The 22,973-nt window shown below is 40.2% G+C and overlaps 1 protein-coding gene across 1 annotated transcript in view; it reads right to left on the reverse strand.

Moving 5' to 3' along the window:
* Nucleotides 1–18,477, reverse strand: part of rbm20 (RNA binding motif protein 20) — a 39,158-nt gene extending 20,681 nt beyond the window's left edge. The window contains exon 1 of the mRNA XM_034546031.1: nucleotides 18,356–18,477. Coding sequence (XP_034401922.1) covers nucleotides 18,356–18,477 — 122 coding nt within the window. The remainder of the gene's footprint in view (nucleotides 1–18,355) is intronic.
* Nucleotides 18,478–22,973: the final 4,496 nt, after the last annotated feature.

The following is a 22,973-nucleotide window of genomic DNA, read 5'->3' on the forward strand; positions in this document are numbered from 1 at the left end:
GGCACAGAGAGAACAAGCCGGTTTGTATCCTGTGCCAATTCCATACGTGCCATTCGATAATCTAAAGGGATGTTACCTGAATATATTATCACTGTCATTATTATATATATATATATATATATATATATATACAATTATATATATATATCATTATATGTGCCAGGTTATATTTTCACAACTACATTTTAAATTGAGACCAGTAAGATATCCAACAGGCACCTTACATAAATAATACAATTGCACAATGCATGATAATCACATTGTTTTTCCATATGTATTTGAGTTATTTAGTTATTTAGATTTAGATTAACTTGAACGTTTGGAGCTGAAATGGTTTGAGATTATAACACCGTCCACTCTGGAGTGTAGAACGTTGTATTCTAAACTAAAAAAGGAAACACTGGTGTTTATCTAAAACCTTGCAACTACTTGCGGATTTCACTCGTTTTTTATTTACTTTTTTTGTGTCTAATATTTTCTATTGTTTAGCAGGTCTGCTGTTTCCTGCCACTGTGTGGTAGGATAGGACAGAGTTAATGATCGTGGGAAGAAGGAGGGGAAAGCACACACGGCGTAGGTGTCTTATAAAACACTTCTTCCATGGCCCACTAGGTGGTCCCACATATTGCTATATAGCAGGCCCCGGGAGGTCGGATAGGGATGCATCAGCCTGCCACAGGAGGGCGCTGTTTTTGACCAGCCGCTCCGACTCAGCCTGATAGAATGGGAGTCGCGATGCTTACATTTGATTTACATTCTGTGACTTAGAATATTATCGTACTTTGGGAACTCACCTTTGACATTAAAGTGCTGCAGAGATATTTTTGGCAATTCTTTATACATCATTTGCTAAATCTTAAATATAGACAGGACAGAGTGCTCATTGAAAAGAACACATTCACAGGTGCGAGAGAGAGTTATGCATACAATTACACATGAACTTCAGACTCAGGACACAAATCAAGACCATGCAACCCTTATGCTTCCCGATATGGCGAAAACAGTTACTAACATTCCAGAGCCTTAATTTAACTTTTCAACAAATCAGACACATAGCCCCCATCGTGCCATGAGAGATGGTTTCATAGGGCGAGGTATGGGTGAGGAAGCAGGGTCAGCTTGCCTTGCTCCGCATTTGGCACTGTTTCAAACGGGGTGGTTGCTGATTTACGGCGCCTTAGCAATGGGTGAGGCATCCAGGCCACAGAGACACAGGGTCTGGCCGCTCATGACCACCATCAGGGTGGCTTGTCCACAGCAAGGCAGCACCTCGATTCATACCGTGTTTCTCTGATGACGCTTGTAATACGGGCCGATTTATGGCCGGGATCAGTCACAGGGTTTTACGAAGTACTATCAAAAGGTAAACTAAAGTTTGTGAGGTGACTTGAATCGCATGTTCCCGGCCTTGGCCTATCACTGTCAAATAAACCTTTAAGTTTACATGCCTGGCATTGAGTCACGGACTAAGTCACACACAAACACACATTAGACCCAGAGACAAGAAACTAAACCCTGGGAGAGCTACGCTGGAGAAACGGTTTTCTCCATTCCCCTCTCACATGGTAGCTGTAGGTGATCTTGTTTCAACCATTTGAACAGCGTAACACAGGATATTGGGGTCACAGAGAAACATACATGTCAAAAGGCACCTTCTGACTTGACAGCTGCCGCCCGACTGTGAAACTTTAAAAGCATTCCAAAAAATAGGTCCCCTAGCAGGAAATCTGCAATTAGTCTTTGGAGCTCTGCTGACATACTGCCCACAAGAGGACTTTAGAGTGACACCTGTTTGGGGCATTTGCTAAGATTTAAAATATCCCTGTAAGCTTAACGACAAGCCTCAATTGAAGAAACAAAACTCAGGAAGAAAGTTTTACAATAGCGTAAAGCACACAATTAATATTTTTCTTGCCTGGACTAAACTGTGCTCACTATGCACTTTTCTCAAGTGAACCGGCAAAGCTTTTAAATGTAAACAATACACTCAAACACCACCTCTTTTCTGACGTATGAGGTGTTCTGTGGTTAGTTTTCAATGCCCTCAAGTTACCTGTGATCCGCTGACATTGAGTGTCAAACCAGGAGCTGGGGGCCGGGTGACTGTGTCCCCGAACAGTTTTCTTGGACTTTGGACAGAATGACATCATAGAACCATCTGGCTTGTCAAAGTGGCTGCCGGCAAAAAGTAGGATGGCGACCGCACAGGCTGAACGGAAAACCTTCAGCAGCTACAGCTCCTGTCACAGTTTGCCACACGTTTGACAAAAGAACCGTGCCTTCATTTACCCATAACTCAAAGAGCTGAGAACTACTACATAAGAGGGAGTACAGGGGAAAAAAAGGTGAGCCAAATCAGGGATAACGAATATTAAAAGGTATAGTGTTGTTTAAATTGGACGAGATAAATATATATTTCCCAGGTAGTGATTTAAGCACAGGAAACATCACAAGATGAAGAAACATGAGGAGTGGGGGAGGGTTTGTATTGGCTTTGACAACTGAGTCTGACCAGCCATTTTTCCTGCTGCACTGAAATAGTTATTTATAGCTGCTGCCTGGGTGTAGACAGTAAAACATTGTTTAACTAGTTGCTGCTGAGCTGTCCAGTGACACAATAAAAGTCCATCATTTTTCTATATGAAATTCTACGGGTCCAAATATAAACATAAAATGGACCATGACATTTTTGGCATGCTACTAATTCGTTCTATTCATGAGCATCTGCAGGGTACAGTAAGGGACCCCTCACTGGAGTCTTCCCTGACAGTGGTCGGCAACATCGGAGCTATTTTGGTGTGCAAGGTGACGTAGCAATGATTTCCACAACCCCTCCTTCGAACCTTCTCTCCTTCCTTTCATAACTCCCCTCTCTCTCCGCTCTTACCTCACTCTCACTCTCCCCCATCTGTGTCCCAAAGCAAGCTTCACATTTTACCATCTGTCACTGCCGCCATGCTTACAAATAACAATCAATCCCAGTTGTGACTTTCTAGCCAGTGGCCAGACAAACTAACCTTCTCACCTGCCATCATTAAAGAAAATAACTTAATTGCCCTTGTTCCCGGTGCTATTTGTGTAATATTGTGCATTCATAGGGAGTTAGAATTACAGTCAAATCAAGCATATAGCACTGAAAGTAAATAAACCGTCCACGCCCTGCGCCACTGCGACAGGTGGTTGAACTTGAATGCCAAGGGAAGCCCTGTGGTTCAAGAGACTGCTCGGGAAACAAAAAAGCTTAAATAAAACCCCTGCATCAGCGATTACAGCAGGCTTAGCTGTTCACTTAATGTAATAAATACCAAACAAGTCTGCATTTCAAAGTGATTTTTTTCTTTTAAATGACCCCCATATATTCCCATCCCATTACATGGTGAATCCCATTATATTATGTGTAAGACCTTTGGTACAACATGAGTGGCTTCACTCATCCCTACAATTCTCTTTTTGTAGATGCAGGCCTCACAGGCTGCTCAAATCAAGTGCAAATTACCCAAACAATAAAAAAGCAAGAGAACGTTTCCAACAGCTGCTTGGCAGAACCCCCGAAATGATAAATAAACCAAAAGGGGGAAACAGCAAAGTCGTCCAGCAAACCCCGGTTCAAGTGAGAAATCCTCCTCAAGCTGGTGGACAGAATGGGTTGGCTATGCCATGGAGTGATGACCAGCGAGGGATTTCTTGAGCCTTCTCATTGAAATAACACACACTCGTAAAATAGAAACAATTAGGACACTTTGTGGTTCATAATGTTATAGCTAAAAACATACGGTATCAGGATGTAGCGATCATTTTGTGCAGAGATCATTCTAAACTAAATTAAAAAACTCATTATTTTGCACACGGCATCTGAGAGTTTGGAAACCGGAGCTGCCAGCTGTAGGGAAGAGGGTGTCAGATAAATGACATGGTGGGATTTGACAGAAAGTGATCTATGCGATGGAAGGCATTCGCACTGAGCCAATCTGAGAGAGAGAGGTTTTATCTTCACTATCTGCACGGGGGAAAGGGGCAAATCCACACACTGCAGGGAGGCAGGAAGGTTATCTTCACATTTATGAGACTTTGACAGCTGTATCTGAGCTCTCCCAGACCAGCACCCATGATAACTATTTTATTTATTTTACCTGCAGCGTACACTCTGACTCGCCAGGTTTTTAAAAATCTAAAACAGATCGTATTGCTCAGAGGAAAAGTGGAAGGGAGAGAACAGATTCATTTCAGCGGCGCAATTACAGCCAATTACTTAATAACGGCTATCTCAAAGAGGAGGTCAGTGGCCAGGCACCTGTGCCCTCCTACCTCCCTGAGGAGCACTCGATCACTTGGGAGAGGAATCGGTCTTCAACGTGGGTGTTGACCTTGTGCTGACAAACAGACGCCTTCTAAGCAACTTCCTTCATCACACGGGGTATTTTAGGTGGCCCGTCAGCATGCTTGATTCCTAATGTGTTGCTCAAACTGCCAGGCATTGAAAGCATAGTTTTCTCTTTCTGTCCGTGTTTGCATCTACACCTCTCTTACTCGCCATCTCTCTCCCTGTTTCAAGTGTTTCCCGTTTCACCCTTTCTGCTGTCCCACTTTCGGCTCCTCTTTAGCCGTGTCTCCGCAGATAACACACACACACACACACAGACACACACACAGACATGTCTTCATCCCGACACTCCCTGATACTGGTACGGTTGAGGCTGATAGCTGAGGCCAGGAATAGACATTGTTTCTACCTCGGAGACAGCACCAAGAGATTAATGTTGGAAATGGAGATTAAGAATGCAAAGTTGTCTTTAAGATATAAAGGAGTAATCTTATTAACCTCTTCAACTCGCTGAGGACGCCCTTGTCCGCGGTCCCCTCCACTTGTTTTAGTTTGCCCAATGCGCACTACGTCACGAAACATGGACATATTTGCAAAAATTTCTGTATTTAGCACAAACGTGACCTTAACATACACTAAGTACTAAGTGACAATGACTGCTGTCAGTCGGGTCTTGCAGCATGTTGGCAAAGGTTTCAGTATTATAAATGGATAACACCTGACTCTACCTGGGGATCCCAGCATGGAGTTAGCTGCCTCAGAAAAGGTAACATCTTTACTATAATTCATATTTATAATTTATTAATTTATAAAATGGGGTCATGACTGATGATGTGTTATGTGTGTCTGTATTGAAACATGTATGTAGTTATTATGGCACCTGTTTTCAATATGGTACAACGTTAGCATCTGGCTAACAAGCAGGAGACGGAATTATCTTCGCCGTGTGCTGAAAACTTGGATGTATTCTGTTTTTGTTTGACTCTTTCATTACAAGACGATAATATCGATAAGGGTTAGGTTCAGGATTCGAGAGGAGATTTCAAGCTTTCAAATGGCGTATTTATAGATCCTGATGGAGTCGTGGCTGTAACATATACTGCTTAATTATGTTAATATGCTACAGTGTAGTTTACTGTACATTAGTGTAAATCAGGCTGTTTTGTTGGTTAGACAAATGCTCTCAAACTACTAGCGTGACACCAACCAATAAAAAAATTCAAATGTTTCTGTTATTATTATTATTGTTAGTTGGCCTAAGCTCATCAGACTCAAATATGATAGTTAGTCAATATGTACTTCTCTTGTCAAGTATGAAGACTAGAGAGGCTGAACATATGACCAAGTCCATCAGGCTAAAGAGGAAAAATATGATAATAGTGGAAAAAGAACAATGTGTGACAGACTGAAAGACACAAGAGCTGAATAACAGTAATGAGTGTATTGACAAAATAAAGTGCTCATGCACTTTCAATAATACTCCCTCTGCCCCAAAACAAACACAACTAAATATTTGTTTTACTGTGAGCTTCAAACTGGTTCCATCAATACAAATGATGATGCATAACCTGTCCTAGTTTCCAAAGTAACTATTTTCGTGTTATATAAGGTTTGTGCTCACTCACTACAGACCCACAGACCTTTAGATGACTCACCACTACACCCAAAATATATAAAAATGTTCACCCCTGCTGCTGCACACTTTGAGACACTCAATGGCACTTGAATTTAAGAGGAGTTTGGGCTTTATCACACAAGGGATGGAGAACTGCAGACTAGAGGTAAATAAATTTTTTACATCAAGGAGGCACATGCGCTTTCCTGAGTACTGACCAACTGTGCGTTAATGCATGGTATATTCAGTTTATTGCACTGTACGTAAACACATTCTCGAATTTCCTTTTCCTGTGTATTTCTCAACAAACTGGAATCTTTCTTTGATGTAAAGGCAGTTAATGAAACAACATTTGCTCAGCTCTGTTAGAGGCATTGTGAAACTATTTTTTTTTTGTTGCTTGGGAAATATATTCATCGATGTCTCGCATTCATTTATTTACTATTATGCCACAGACAGTTTGGCATGGTGCCATGGTTTTTGATTACGGGCAAGATAATACAAAGTGGATTTGGTGACAGATTGAGTGGTTCTCACCGGTGGCAATGTGGTCTCATGTGAGCTACTCTTCCTCTTGCCATCCTGCTCGGCCCATTTAAATCTAATCCCTGGATATAACCCTGTTCCAAAGTTCTGTGGGATTTCACTGGTGTAAAATCTGCGGTTAAAGTGTGAAATAGCTTTAGGAAAGAGTGATTAGGTTAATGTGTAACTGTAGCTGCAGTGCTCGTTATTGAAAGAGTTGCACCAGATCCAGGAAACACAAATTGCTCCATAATACTCAACTCTCCCCACAGCAACTCGGACACTAGACCACATTATCAAAATGTTACCAACAGAAACAACTACACAAGTCAAATGCACAGCTGGGACAAAAAAGCCAAAAGAGGACATGAAAAGGTACATTTATATTTGTGATATACATAATGTATTTCTTATACATTATGTATATCAAAACAGTGGGATGCGAAATTAGTCAAACAGTAATAATTATAAACCTTGATTGCAAAAGACATTAACATTTCTAAAATGTCCTATAAATATCATAACTTAACATGTTTGCCTTATTTGTATGATTCTGATCATTGTCCTGCTGGATTGTCCTAAAATTCGGGTCTAAAACAGGGCAATGTGTGCTCACGGCTCACCTCATATAAATGTGAACATCCAAATTGAAAGTCACTTACGTTATCCTCCAAAATCTGTTTCATTTCAAATATAATGTATATTTCCAAAAAATGTAATTGTATCACATCCCCAATTCTTTCTGTCGGGACTGAACGCAAAGAAGTTTATTCATTTAAAAAGAAAAAACTCATCCCGACATCTCTAATTTATGGACCATGCCACACGGTAGCAACAACCTCCATTTATCTGGACTAAGGGGCATTAAGGGCACTAAGGTGTTGGGGATATGCCATGTCTGATAATTTATACACTTTATACACTAATTTATACAGCCTTTCTGAATGTGCCAGACGGAGAGCAGTCTTAACCATCTTACTGACTTTCGCCTCAGAGGGAAAACAAATAGGAACGGGTCTAAAAGTAACTTGAGCCAACCCTATTACATGTCCAACTGTATTTTAATACTGCCACAAATCACCAGACTTCTTCAAGCTGCCACTCGTTACCACACATGGTCAAAAACATATTGAAGTGTTAACAGGGATACGTTTCATCAGTTACATGTTTACGAGAGTCTGTGAAAACACACAGGCAACTAATTAGATGGAGTTAGACTAATGGTGGTAATAGTTATGGAAAAACAACATCTATGTCCTTGTGAGACACTGCTGACCCCGGACCCATAAATCTGAGAATGTAAGACAAGCGAAACACATAAAAGCTAGTTTTAGAACCAGCACATGTTATTTTACTGCCCCAACAACAAACACGTCAGCTTGGCAATTCTTCAGTGCTTTGCGCACACAAGATGTAAAAAGAAAAAAAAGAAACTGAATAATCACACATGCTCTGGAACCACTATACTGATATACTATTTTTATGAAATACTTTCATACCTACTTCTAGAACTCATAGACTACTGTGTCCAATGCATTCGAATGATAAATACACAACGGGACACTGCCAGAGAATATGCCCAACGTACCGCACACTTTACAAGGCAAAGTGTGTGTTGACGGTAGATTTACCGATCAACCTAAGTTCAGCAACACAAACGTTTACTACTAACGCTACCTGCTACTAAAGTAGACAGGCCCTGAACCCCTCCAGCTCATAAACTGTTATATTCACAAGGACATGTGTCCATATAACAATGTTGAAAAACCCTCTTTTGGATGGAGTGCAATGACGGGGTAACATGGGTCTAGATAACGTGTCACAACACTGTTAAATAATCAGTAATAGTTTTTCTATTACAGGGACTTGATAGTGGATCAACTCGATAAAGAAAATATGGCTTGGTGACCATTCAAGAATTTGCATTTTAAGAAGTTGCCAACGTGCTGGGGATAAAACTGGTAACCCCGCGGCCAGATTATACTACCACCGTCAAATACCAATGTTTTATCACCTTCACCCTTGGGCCACATGTTCCCTCGACTTAAAGACCAGCCGACCACAAACAGATGACTCGCTCACCTTAAGCCAAAAAAGGATGTCCCCTTGTCGTCCTGATAGGTGTGTGTCATTGCATCGAGCAAAGGTAGATGCAATTCAGTGGGAAAGGGAGGCGCAAAACCTTGTCGCTGAATTTGGTCCGAACTTCTTAGCACACAATCAATTACACTGTTAGCAAACACACATCTGGACACTTGACAAAGTTACAAGTAGGCTTGACATCATATTAACCATTTGATACAGCTAAAGCCTTGACCAGCTGACCTCTTCCTTGAGCCAAGATAATTCAAAGCTTTGTGGCCTAACAAACACATCAACATCTCCCTGGCACTGCCAGTCCCTCCCTATTGACGTCAGAATGGATGACTCATATTTCACTAAGTGATCATTTATCTGGTGATTATGAATAAGTATTGGGAGGTAATTAACACCCCCTGCCTTCCTTCTGCCTGCCTGTTATTCCCTCTCTTTCAGGGTCGAGAGGCTGAGACCGGCATCTCTGCTATTAGGGACCTATACATAGCCAGCACTGCTGATGGGATGGGGGCCACCTGACAGTGGTAGAATTCAAGCTAATCACAAACAGATTTATGTAACCGACTAATTAAAATCCTAAACACAAACTTAGAGTAAATCCTTCACTAATATCGGGGCTGTATCTACGTCATGTGTCTTCTATCTTGTGTTTGTCGCCCGCCTCCAATCCTGCCATAAACTCTTGAGCCCTGAGAAGGGATAGTGTTTACAGAGATTATCACCACGCTGTAGTACAAGTTCATTGTTAGTATTACTTTGTGCCAGATTTGTTTACAATGCATTGCCTCTACAACCACAGGCTCCCACAGACATACACTAGTACATCCACACAACACACACACACACAAGGCAAATGTGAGCACACGCATCCATAACACCATCACACCAACAAACAAAATGCATCGTCACATGCTAGTGGATCACTGGTTCATGCCTTTGATATTTTTGTTTATATAAACACTCAACATTATTACTTTTGCTCAATATATCTTACAAATATGGGAAATACATCATTCACTCTGCTGCCCCACATACAACTAAATAAGCCTACATTATAATACACAATATCCATGCTCTCACACTGGCAAGTCATATGTTGGCCTATATATCAGGAACAAATCATCAATTTCCACTCCTGACCGACCCACCTGGTCATTAATCAAACCAATACGCTCTCAGGCCCCGTTCACACCTGACATTAACATGCGTTTTGGGTGATCAGGTCACGAGTGGACAGCTCAAAGTGTGTTTCAGTTCACACCTGGCATTTGAATGCATCTCGAGTAACCTCCTGAGATCGGGCCTCACTTACCCGCTCCGCCCTATATTCAAATAAACTCACATCATTTCCATTTGCAAAGACCAAATGTGTTATTGTCATTAATTGTGTTTTAAATTATTTAATTTACTTACTTGTGCAGAGCGAATAACGCATCTATCTAGCTTTAGACTGAGAAAAAAAATAAAAATGTATATATATATATATATATATATTAATGGTGCTGCTCACAGGCTGTGTGTGTGTGTTTGTGTGTGTGTGTGTGTGTGTGTGTGTGTGTGTGTGTGTGTGTGTGTGTGCTGCACCTGTGTGCTGCAGAGGAACTGCAAATGTGATGTCCTGTGTTCGGGCCCTGTCACCGTTTGGACAAAAGCAAAATGCCTTTGGGGTGAGCACACGTGCTACAATCTCCCCGGGCCTCAGCTGTTGGTGGCAGCCCAACAGAGCAGAGCGGCTGCGTTAAAACAGGGGGCGCGTTAACGTGTCACTTAGAAAGCCCTTCTCTCTTACTGTTAAACCTGTGCTGTCAATACATTCTCCTCCAAACGCTTTTACCGTCACATTATATATCGCTCCATAACATGAGAGCTGAGAATAAGAATCATAAAAACATCTACATTCTAGTCTATTTGGTCACTCTGCAGCAAATAATTTTGATTTGTAAATGATTTATTGCGCTAAAGCATACATTATACCTTCACATCTATGTAGATGCGAGGATTTGTGGGAGTCAAAAGGTGTGAAATGTTGTCATCAGCACTTGCCCACATGCCCACATGCCCACATGCCCCGTGTGGACTGAATTTGTGACCACGCTGACTGTACCGACAAGTTGGCCAGCTGTTGAGCACGTCTGCATGTGCAGAAAACTCTGCTCCAGGCTCAAATAGTGCGTTGCTCTTGTGTTCTTGCATTCTTTAACACCGGTCCCTCAGCTCAGCAAGGTCCCCTTTGTTTTTGGTGTATAACAATAATAATAAAAAAGTCAAAAAAAGCGACTCTGTATGTGCCACGCAAAGTAGCAGCAGCATTTAATCCTCCATCTTCCTTCCCTTTACTATCTCTTGAACAAATGCCAAGAGCATCTGATTGACAACAAGTAGCAGAGGCCTCCTACATATGTTATAGCCTTGTCAGGAGAAAATAGTGCAGCAGTAGCAGTATTGACAGGTGCTTAAAACAGTGTCTGACTCATTTATGATGACCGGTGGGAATGAATCATTCTGAATTCAAGCAAAGTGCCCACGTACCACCGTCTATACACTACCTAGAACCTTCAGTACCCGATCAACAGAATAAGGAAAAAAGCGAAAAAAATAGTTGACTAACTGTCACTAACACATCTTTCCAGCTTGGGGTCAAAGATACAATATTTACTTCTTTTTTTTTTTTTAAATGATCCCCATTGCAAATAAACATGAAATAAAAGAAGCAAGACGAGGAGGTTCTTGGTGAAACATGCTATAAATCGGATAACTTATGTACAAACCTTGCACACAGTTTTGATTTCAGGTACATAACAATATTCCTATATTCATTCAAGAAAGGATGTGTCAATAATATAGACAGTGCCATTCTGGCTTTGTCATAGCTGTCACTCCACTATTTGAACTATTTAGTTGATGCTATCCCAGGAGCAGCACAGCAGAGCTTTTTGCTTCACAGAAGAGAGGAACGGTCAGAACAAGAGGACAAAAAGCCAAGACCTTGCTGTAACCAAGTATTTTTGACAGATGTCATACACAAACCAGTTTATGTGGCTTTGTTCCAATGATTTTTGATTAGTGATAATTTATGAGATCATGGGAAGACAAAAAGATGTAATGGAATGTAGTATGGTATATGACATTATCAAATTCCATTGTAAAAATGTATATAAATGTTTAATTTAATATTTAGTTTAAGGCATGGCTCCCGTCATCCACTTCCTGCTTCTGGTTATCGTTTCCGGTTCCGAAGAAGAGTTGACGATCCAACGTATCGAAGAGACAACGACCACATGGGCAACAACGGCCTGTTACTGGGATTCTCCCTCTAAGGGAATGAAGGACTTCTGGTTTCCGTTAATCAAACAATGCGCGACGTTGTGGATGCGGCGTGAGGAACCTCTATGCCGTATGGATATTTTGCTTCTGACCGTAGTGATATTAGAGGCCGGGCAATGAATAATGTGGGATAATTTAATGTCCACAAGAGTTGATGGGTGAATGACCCCAGTGATGTCATTTTCCCTTTTATCTCGCCCAAAAGTCAGCCAGTTAAAAATGAAATACAAGAATGACGAGGTTTTGTTACTCTCATCTGAAGTGTAAAATGTACTGAATTTTCTTATTATATAATTGAATGCACATACATGCACACACCAAAATGACATAACTATGCAAAACACAAAAAAAGTCTTGCAGCCTGCACCTAATATTTGCTATGTGGGAGTGCACTTCATTATTTTGCTATGTTTTTTAAATTTAGAAGTGCTTACACCGAGACCTTTAAACTCTGCCAGCTCATATATTTAAGCATTAAGGACTGGGAAGGAAGTGAAGAAGAGCTGGTCCCAAAGGACTTGATTGATTGTGCCCTGTAGTTTGAGCTAAGGAGTAAAATGTGTTTACAGCTCATTTACCATTTCAAAAGTGACACACCTGCACTGACAAATGATTTCAGTGCAATAAAGTCAAACTTACTATGGAAAGATATTGAAGCTATTGGCTTTTGTACGAACAAAATTGTAACAATCTGAATAAGGTAACTGTCTCTCTTTATAAACCTGCTAATCTTTATCGGTTTTGTGGTAGACATTACAAACATTACATCAAAGCTTTATTAGTATGAGTCACATTACTGCTTCGTTTATGGCGCCCCCAGAACAAAACTGTGATGATTTCTGGATTAAATGGTTTATCCCACTCAATCCTGTTCAAGGTAAGCGCAAATCTCATTGGTAAATATATCCAGATGTCCTTTTTCTGTTGATACAGTGTATGGAGACGTGTAAGCCTCAGTCCACTCCCATTGTTCCAGATAGTTAGCCCTGCTAAGTCGACCACCTCACCGCCTGTAAACCCTTATCCACGAGGACATCAGGATTAGAACCAAAGACGAAAATCTACAGTACTGGTGGGTATTTGGTGACGTTTAAGGATAACATATTACATCACAAGGTTGTACAATTTCTGTTATAACAGCAAAAAGAAAACCAAATGACAAATACTAACGTAAAACCAAATTAATACTAGAAAACCAATCCAGTGTAATCCAAATTACAAAAAGTATTAGCATCAAAATATATTTAAAGTACCAACAGCCAAAGTATACTTATTATGCAGAATGGCCCATGTCAAATAATATATCATATATATATTATTGATGCATTAATGTGTTGGTAATAATTAGGCTAAATACTACTTAATAATACATCATAGTTTATTAGTTGATTTATATTTTAATTATTATTATTAATAATAATAATAATAATAATAATAACTTTATTTATATAGCACCTTTAAAAACAAGGTTTACAAAGTGCTCTACATAGAAGCAAGGCAAAACATAACGTAAACGTTTAAAATTAAGAATATGTATCTCTAAAGGGTTAGGGGGGTTAGTCTAACTAGTAACTAATATTGGCAAATAAATGTAGTTTTAAAAAAAATGTTAATGTTCCAAATTTCCCTCTGAGATGTTTGGAAAGACTGCATCAACCAGTGACAGCATATTTATAGCTACAGTAGCCAAGATATATATTTAAATATGTCTTCACAAATCCTGGGTATAATGGTGTTTTAAAAAAAAAGTCTGGATGATTATGAAATCTCTGCATTTAATAGTTTGGAATTAATGTACAAAACAATTAAAAATGAGTAAGTGCAACCCTCATAAATGTACGGCTAAAAGCGTGTTCGAGAGCTGTATTTTAAGTTTCTGTCACTTTGAAGTGTACACAGAAAGGTGAATGAACCTGCCACTGGCACTTCATTTGAACAAATAAGATCGTTCACCATGTCTAAGTTGGAGGGGATGGTACATTCTGATTCTTGTGATTTAGGCTGATATCATGTTTTTTTTTTAACATAAAAATCCTATGCTGATTTACTGATGTAATTGCAAGATGCCCCGAGACCATGACAGAAGATGCCAACATGGCCCTGGTAACTATGAGGCCTTGGAGGCCCCAGCCTGGTGCCATGCAACTGTCAGCCATGCAACTGTCAGCCATTCAACGCTGCCACACTTCAACACAGCAATGAACACATGGTGGAGGGGTGGGGGGGTAGGAAGGCTACAGGAGGCGACACAATAAATATTAACCCTTTAAGCAAAAGGTGAGAAAAACTCTTCTCACCTACACCTGAGACCGGGGTATCACTAATCTATGCCTCCTGTGTCTATGTACTGAAACGATTTGTTGCTGGTGAGGAGATACCATCTGGTCTCTGTGAGGGTTTCATGGTCCTTTCACAAACATCCTCCTAATTTCAAAATAATTTTGTCGGAAGAAATAGACGCATTGTTTACACATTGCTCTCCTTTTCGTACAACCACCTAGGCCGGCATGGGTAATATCAACCATTGTTGAGGTGCAGGATTAAACTGCTGTGTCCTTCTCTGAAACCACAAAATGAAATACTGACTGCATTTCTTTTGCTCAGGCTTGTTCAAACTATTTCCACGGATTTCAAAAGGAGACCCACAATGCCACAGGGCAGTAAAGCCAGCTCCCTAATAAACAGCCACATCTAAGTCCAGACAAGCATTTGGGCAGAGCCATGTGCAGGCGGGAAAGCCCTACCAGATTAGCTCTTGTTAATGACCTTTGGTGGGATAGGACTTCAACTCTCACTTCTCCAGTCAGGTTATATTAGCTATGGACTAATATGTTGAATGTTTAACCCCATATGCAGTGAGACAATCAGAGATAGATGGGCAGACGGTTAGATCAGAGCTCAGTTACAATAAAAACCTTCCTGCTCCAGGCAGCATGAAATCCTATTTCATGATAGCAAACCTAAAAGGTGTAAGATTCAACTAACACATATTATTAGCTTAAGAATGTATAAAATAATTACACTCAAGGAATAGCTTATTTTCATGAACTGTTTCCAAAAACAATATTTGTTTACAGTCAGCATGGTTAAATAAATTAAATCCAGGGTGAATAATTCTGAAAATGAAAATACATAAAAAAATGTTGTTAAACGACCAATACTGTTATACTTGGCATAAGTGATAGAAGTTAAATTAGTTTTTACTATTAGCAACACAACGAAAAGGCAAGACAACATCTAAAGGATTTATATATACAGCAAAAAGGTTCCTTTTACAATCTCAAGCGTCAGACAGGCAATATAACAACGTTGTGAGCCTCCAGGTCATTTCATTAAATGTAGCTGCGGCTTTGCTGGCTCCACAGTTCAAGAAAGAAAAACCTCAACACCATAAACACAAAGCGTGAAACCTCAATGAAGCTGAATAAATAACAAAAAACCACGACTCAGTAGGATTTACCTTTCCTGTGGCATATTCACACGTCAGTGTGCTGATGAAGATCTGCAGAGACTTGGTCAACATTGCTTGGACAACTTTCCCTTCAGTAACATGCTGCCAGAGTGATATAGAGCCAGCAGGTGGGAAAGAGCGGTATGAGGAAAGTGAAAAAGGAAAAGAGGGACGGGATGAGCACTGATGGGAAATTAATGAGGCAATATGTGTTAACCGTGCTGAACTAATCTCGTTGACTACAAATATGTTGAAGTACAATCCATCAGAGGATTCATCCCCAAACCAAAAGAGAAACTACAACTCTCGCCAATTCTTTTCAGTCCCATCATTGCTCATCATATCATTTGTCTCTGACTAGTTTCCAGACCTTGCTCTACAATACCGAACTCCATTGTATGTTTGTCCAGTTTTATCCAAATTACTTGTAAACAGTGATTCATGTTCTCAATCACAGAAGATCAGCCAAGTGTATAGAGCAATGACCAATGTGTATATGTGTATATAGATTGTCTTTTTAGATCAAAAAGAGTTCAACAGACCCGGACTGTAGCAGGAGTTGTGTCTAAAAGGGACTAACTACCTTTTTCCCTGGCCGCATGTTATCTGCTTATTTACTTGCTTTGGAGACATCCTATACCGGAGGTAGTAGTCCTGATGCAACACATTATTTTTCTCATATTCTGCTTTGTACAATGGATTTTGATTATTATATTAATTGTATACAAATTAACATACGTATAGAAATGACTGCAATTGAAAAGGCAGAACCGAAGTACTAAGACCACGATTTCCTTCTGTAACATTATCACCGCAAAGACCCTGACAGGTGCTGAGACGGCAACCAATTACATCAAAACTCTGGCTCAAACAGAACAAACAACAAGGTCCTTGGTATTCAGTATAAAGGCGACAAAAGAAACCCGTAGGAATGAGAGTGAAAGAAAGAAAGAAAGGAAGAAAGAAAGAAAGAAAGCAGACTGATATTGGACCCTCTGGGCCTATTTGATTAGACCTAATTTATTGGTTTTATTATATTTGAATTTGACTTATCCTACTGCTTGACTCTGTATTTCTTTTTTAGTTACACTTTTATGTTCATTTTGTTTGGTTGTTTTTTTGTTAGTTATTTTGTAATATACTTTTTCTGCCTATAGCACTCCTTGTTGTCCAAGGTGCTGAACCATTCATTGAGTAGTCGAGACCAGTGTTTGTCCCAAAAAATACAAAACTATTCTTTTCATATTTATTCCTTACTGTATAATACTGTTACATGGGCCTGACAATATTGGGCTATATAAATAAACTTGACTTGATTAGAAAGTGGGGGGAAAAAAACATGTATAGGCCTCGTTTATTTTTACAGGAGGGAAATAAAATGATGTGGCATGGAGCTGCATTCAGAATCTATTCTTTTTTGGCATTTTTCGATCTGCAATTATAATAGAACAAACATGGAACCTGGTTTGAGCGGTTGCGTATTTAAAGACCTTCAACCAAAGATATTTCTCAGAAGAAATGTGATTGGCTCACATCAAATCTTAAAAAACTCTGCTGGATATCAGGTGTGGCAGTACATCCTGAATTAGTTGTTGATCTAAAATAAGCAGCAGACTGAAAATCCATGTACGGACCACTGAACCCTTTTACTTTGTCCTTAAGTAAACTAATTAAATGTTGCCACAAAAACACATACACAGACTATACGCACTCAATATTTGCTCCTCTTCATTATCACTCCAGGGTCTATGACACGTTTGACCAATAAAGTCAGCTTCCAGTAGACGAAGGTACAATGTACAGCACATTGAGGCTGATTGAATATCAGATTTAAAGACGGTGTCATCACAAACTGTTTGAAATCTGATATTCAATCAATATTAAAATAACATGCTTGACGCCGTCACTATTTGCTAATGTGGGTAACAATACTAATTTATAAAGACGGGAAATAACCATTAAGGCCTCACTTACTACACACATTTTGGTTGTATTGCAGTTTAGCAGTAAGATATGTAAACTGTCTTGTAACCTCACCCAGTGCTGAGATGCAGCTATGCAGCAGAGCAAGCAGACTGAATGTGAGGCCCGACTTTAATTTCTTCACCAGATGCATTTTTGGTTGAGAGACATTACTTTTAAATTTCCCAATATCCAAATTAACATATTTTCCAGAAAAGTAGCCAAATCTTCTAGAAAAGGTATGGTATGTTTACTTTTTTTTTTTTTTTTTTTTATCGCATCATTTCTATTTATTTAACAGTAACATATTTGTATTGATAAGAAAATTCCCTTGTAAGCTATATATATTCAATTATCTAAAGATGATGATTTTAAGATGAACGACATAGGAGCAAGTTTTCAGTTAATATTATGAAACATACAAATATCCAACCTTTTTAAATCCTCAAAGGTTAAAAGAAATGTGTGCTTGCAACATGGTTGTATTCATATGGCTTTAAATGAAAATAGTCAACGTAATTTTATTTTATATTTGATTTGACATGATTTGATTTTATACGATTTGATTCAGTGGTTAAACATGTGAGTTGTTGCACTGAGGATTTAAAGCCAATTCACATTTGATGTGACAAATATTAGGTGCTTAAGAGGAAGAAAATGCACTATTTGTACAACGCTTGATAGTTGTAGGATTTATATGAATATTAGTGTTTTATACAAATTACTGCAATAATTATATTGCAACTTTAAAGAAGAGTACTTAGTCTTTACTAATACACACATAGCTGTATGTTCATAGGAAATATCCAAAAACTTAGTTTTGAGACTTACTGCAGATAGTTTTATTGCCATATAATTCAGACCAGACGCATTGCGTGAAATTTCATGCGGGCGGACATTCCAGTACAATTCATCTTTCAGAAATACATTCCCCATCACCACACTGTACTTTTGTAAGTCACAGTGTAATTGTGAACGCTATCACCCAAATCCCAGTGGAAGAAATACATTTTTCATACGGCCATGTGAGCACCAGCTACTTCAATTACTTTTCTCTTACCTCTGCAAGAGTTCACTTGTTGTCTCGGGGGGGTATCCGCCACTTTGTCCTTTTCCCAGCATTGTTGTATGGCCTCTCGTGACACTCTCAGTGCTACTTGTCCCGTCCCAAGCTTGCTGCATGGCAAAACAAACTCCCTAGCACCACCTGCAGACTCAACACCCCTAACTTCCCCAAACACCCCGCTCGAAAATAACTACCACAGTCCCAAGACAGCTAATCCTGATGAGTCAACCCTCTCTGATTTTCTCTCCCCTTACTGCGTGGACAGATGACAGGAAGGAAAAGCTCCTGATCGACAGCAGCAAAGGCAGCAAAGTGCCCCTCAGCCTCTTCTCTCCAGCTCTCTCTTTCCCTATAAACCACACGGTGTACACTTCCAAGACGTTCCTTCACTTCCCCTCTTCTCTCAAGTGTCAAAAGATGAGGAAAACAGATCAGAGCCTCTTCAAAGGGAAACAGGAGGTTGACTGAGTGAAGTTTAAGAGGGAATAACAGAAGAGGTGGGCTCAGGGGAGGACAGAAGGGGGAGAGTATAAAGAGACCAACTGGGAGTCCCTGTCCGGGACGGCTCCACGCGGCACAACAACAGGGACAAGAAAGTCCCTCCTGCCACAACTGATTATCACCTCCACAGTCCCACACAAACACACAACCACTGCCACACGCACCCTCACATAGTCTGGCCGAGGAAGGGATGCACTGGGGTTCTGGGAATGCAATCAGTCACTCAGTAGGTGTCGGGATCAATTTAGCTGCTGAATCATCGGAGGGCTCTGGAACACCGTGTCAGATTATTCACATTTTGTCATGGTCCGGCAGTCTGAGGTTTCACATCTGTGAGCCAAACAGTTGGGCGTGTTTGGTAATAAATTACCATCGGGGAAGAATAGTATATATAGTATGTACATCCAGCTGTAAATTTGACTTCTTAACTTAAAAAAGGTATAAAATCAATGAATGGATTGTTATATAACGTTCCATTACGAACCCTGGAGCGGCCCTATAGTTTTCGTAACTCAAGCATTCTTTTTTTGTGATTAGACATTGTTATTTATCCTTGGCATTTATTAATCTACTTCATAAATGAAAAAGGAAAGAGAGAGGAAAATAAAAAGAAGTTTCCGGGTAAGCTCTAAGATCTGAGCTGTCACACAAACACACGCACAGACTCAACCTAACAAATAGTTGGGTAACTGTGAACAAAAGGATGATCATCTTAAATCTCAGCCGACACATTGCTTCTGTCCCAGTGGTGCGCAAGGACCTGATTTTTTAGCGACATTCCCTCATCAACCATGATGCTTTTTCTCCATCTTGACATCGTCTGCTTCAACAATTACTGACTACAGTCCAAACATATCTGGTATCAGATTTCTTGCAACCACCAAGAAACTCTCGCTACGCATTGTGCGTTTGGAAGCACGTGCATATGTTCACATGACAACTCCACATAACAATCCCCCCCCCCCCACACTTATTTTTGGCTCTATCAGAATGCACATACCACTGTAACATGAAGTTGTTTCTATAATGGTGCACGTTTTAATTACTCAATGTTGAACACAGTAGTGAATTACAATTAAACTGTGAGTCCAGTGAGTCTCCTGCAGTCTTTCAAAAGCATCAAACTCTGCATCCACAAAACGATAATTACTTCCACAAAAGGTTCTGAAAGGATGTTTCTTGTACATACAGTTTCACGGTTCCCTTCTCTGACATTACCATCCTTTTTTAAATAAAACAAATATGAGCCACTACGCTGTTGAGGAAATGAAACTTTTTTGAAAACGAACACACACCTGCAGATAAGATCTTGCTAATCCAACCTTTAAAAATGATCACTGTGACACCTGTGTGTGTGTGTGTGTGTGTGTGTGTGTGTGTGTGTGTGTGTGTGTGTGTGTGAGTGTGTGTGTGTGTGTGCGCACGTTCCGTCTATATTAAAAATGCCGTCTAGCTCTAACCATTATGGTATTTGTAGTCAATCTGAATATCAGTGAAGTCTTCTCACTCCACTAAAAGTATGCCGTCAAACCACATTTCCCATAACGCACCAATGCGGCCTCACCAGCTAACATTAGCACACTTGTGTGAATTGAGAACATGCTCAGAAGTGATCCATCATATTTGGTGTAGCCAGCTGTGGTCGAAAAGCCGAGTGATGAAAAGTCATTTTTGATGATTGAGAGTGGCAGCAAGAGGTCTCGCATAGAACTGACCAATGACAGAGTGGAAGTCTGTGTCGCAGCTTCTCACCTCGCCAGGTCTGACCGATACAACTCTCAGCTGTAAGATTGAACTGAAGTTACAGGTGCAACAAGTGGCTGTCCTTTACTGCTTTTGTACTTTGTTCATCATACAGCAGCATTTTTCTAGTTGTAGGTAAATGTGTTTTAATTTGTGTCCGTTTTTCACTAATTGGTGGATATATTGATGACATAGTGTAAGACTTTTGATGCGTGTCAAAGTGTGTGTGTGTGTCTGTGTGTGTGTGTGTGTGTGTGTGTGTGTGTGCTTAAGTTTACAGCGTGTCCTCAAACTGGTACAGTTTGTGTGCCTCCGAGAGCAGTACAATATATCTTACCATGCATGCAGTCATTATCAGTAAATGAAGAAGTATTTAGCGAGTCGATAGCTTTACGGGGATAAAGGGAACAGGGAAATGATTTGTCCCCTGTGATAATCTTGTTGGATGAAAGATGGAATGACACCACATCTTCTCTGTATCAGTATCTCCCTTATATTCTGACAATAATTCAGTGAAACAAAAACAACCATAACAATTCATACAATTGGCCGAATGCCAAAGAGAGACTATACTAAGTAAGAACAACTCCCTTTCCAGGCGATCGGTTTTCCAGAAAAACGCTCCCCTGGTGCAGCTGAGAATGCCGCTCTGGAGCTGAGCATTCCCATGAAGTGGGGAATGTTTATTTTGCAATGGGTTTAAGCTGACATGTGTGAAGCCATTAAGCAGGCTCAGTCTGTTAATTAAAGCCATTCTAATATTCTACCTTTAGCCTCATTAGAGTGAAACCTCTATGTTGAGAATTGAGCAGGCGACAAACCAAAGCTCACAAACTCCTTCACGAACACACGTGACACACTTACACACACACACACATACACACTGAAGGTCAAACGTGCTTGTGGTCATTGCATGAGAAGAAGGTGTCTATTTCAGCAGGCCTCTTTTACAGGCACAGCAGCTATCACCGATGGCTCACACGAACATCCTACAGTGTGTATCTGGTTTTCGGGTTAGAGTTGTATCAAACTAAAAAGGTAAGGGATGTCTGTCTGTCCTTCACTTATCTCGAGAACCGATCATTCGATTTGACTTCACACTCGGCTCATTGACTGTAGTTCACTTTACAGTTCAGGTAGCACAACAATGTTTTCTTCCAAAAAGTATACGGTTCATTTGCATATTTCTTAAGTGCTTTTTTAAGATATTTCAGGGTATAATGACTTAGAATACTAAGATAATATATTTCACATCTAAACATGGTTATAAGTCTAAAGCTGTTTCTTTTCCCCTGTGAACCAGAGTGAATTTCACCAGTGTTTCTGACCGCTTGTATAGCTGTGACTTTGGATTATCACGTATTTATGTCATGCCAGGTGTAGTGCTCAAGAGCCAAGGAAGCGCAGTGTTGAGTGTGAAGTTGTTTGTGTGGGCGGTTCTCGAGAAAGCTGCAAGCAGCATCACGCCACAGGCCAAGCCTTCAGCCCGTTCTGAACGGGCACTACACTATTCTTTTTAAATGATCAAACGGAAAAAAAGAGAAATTTCATTGAATTCAAAAGCATTCAGAAGCATTCAGAAGTGCATACTTTGCATGTAGCAGAAGCTTCTGGCAAAGCATTCTAAGGCCAATTTCCCTTGCAGGACGATAAAGTATTACTCATCTTATCTTGACACGATCACAGACAACTCAAATTCCTCATTAATCCCGTGCTATCTCATTAAAGGGCGTGCAGATTCCATTGCAGCTTTTATGTCATGAAGCTGCTTGAATTAAAACATAGCGTCACTTCTCTCACATCAGGAGAGCCAAATTGATAAATGTACAGATCTGTTCAACCCGAGCAGGAGCCTTCACCCACAGCCAGTGAGACTCAGACACAAACCCACGGTCAAAGCTGTTTGCTTTGTTCTTTGTTTGTCATTTTCAGTGATGACATTGGTGTCCATGTGGCTTCAGTGAAGTTATGACTAGCCATCAGCATTTGGCCATGGATCCATGGAGAACATATGACCTCATAAAACCAGCTTTAAAAAAGAATGAGGCACCAGCAATCACTGACAACAGCCTGTAAATTCCTTTGACAACAGTTGCATTTTTTTTTTTATTGTTGAACTAAAATTACACAGTGACACAAAGCCGTGCCACACTATGCAGAATCGCTGTCGTCCAATCGTGTTACTGGGAAAAAGCCGGTTTCAAACAGCCCAAAATAGAAGTACGTTTATAAGCAGTTAACGTTTTTATAGACCTGAACGACCCTAACACCATCAGTGGAACTTGCATCTGATCCGTGCGAATGGATTTAGTCGCAGACCTGAGAAGCTTTAAACAGCTGAGATTATGAAAGAGTTTGTTAACATGTT

The sequence above is a fragment of the Cyclopterus lumpus genome, chromosome 1 (genome assembly GCF_009769545.1).
Source record: "Cyclopterus lumpus isolate fCycLum1 chromosome 1, fCycLum1.pri, whole genome shotgun sequence".
NCBI lineage: Eukaryota > Metazoa > Chordata > Actinopteri > Perciformes > Cyclopteridae > Cyclopterus > Cyclopterus lumpus.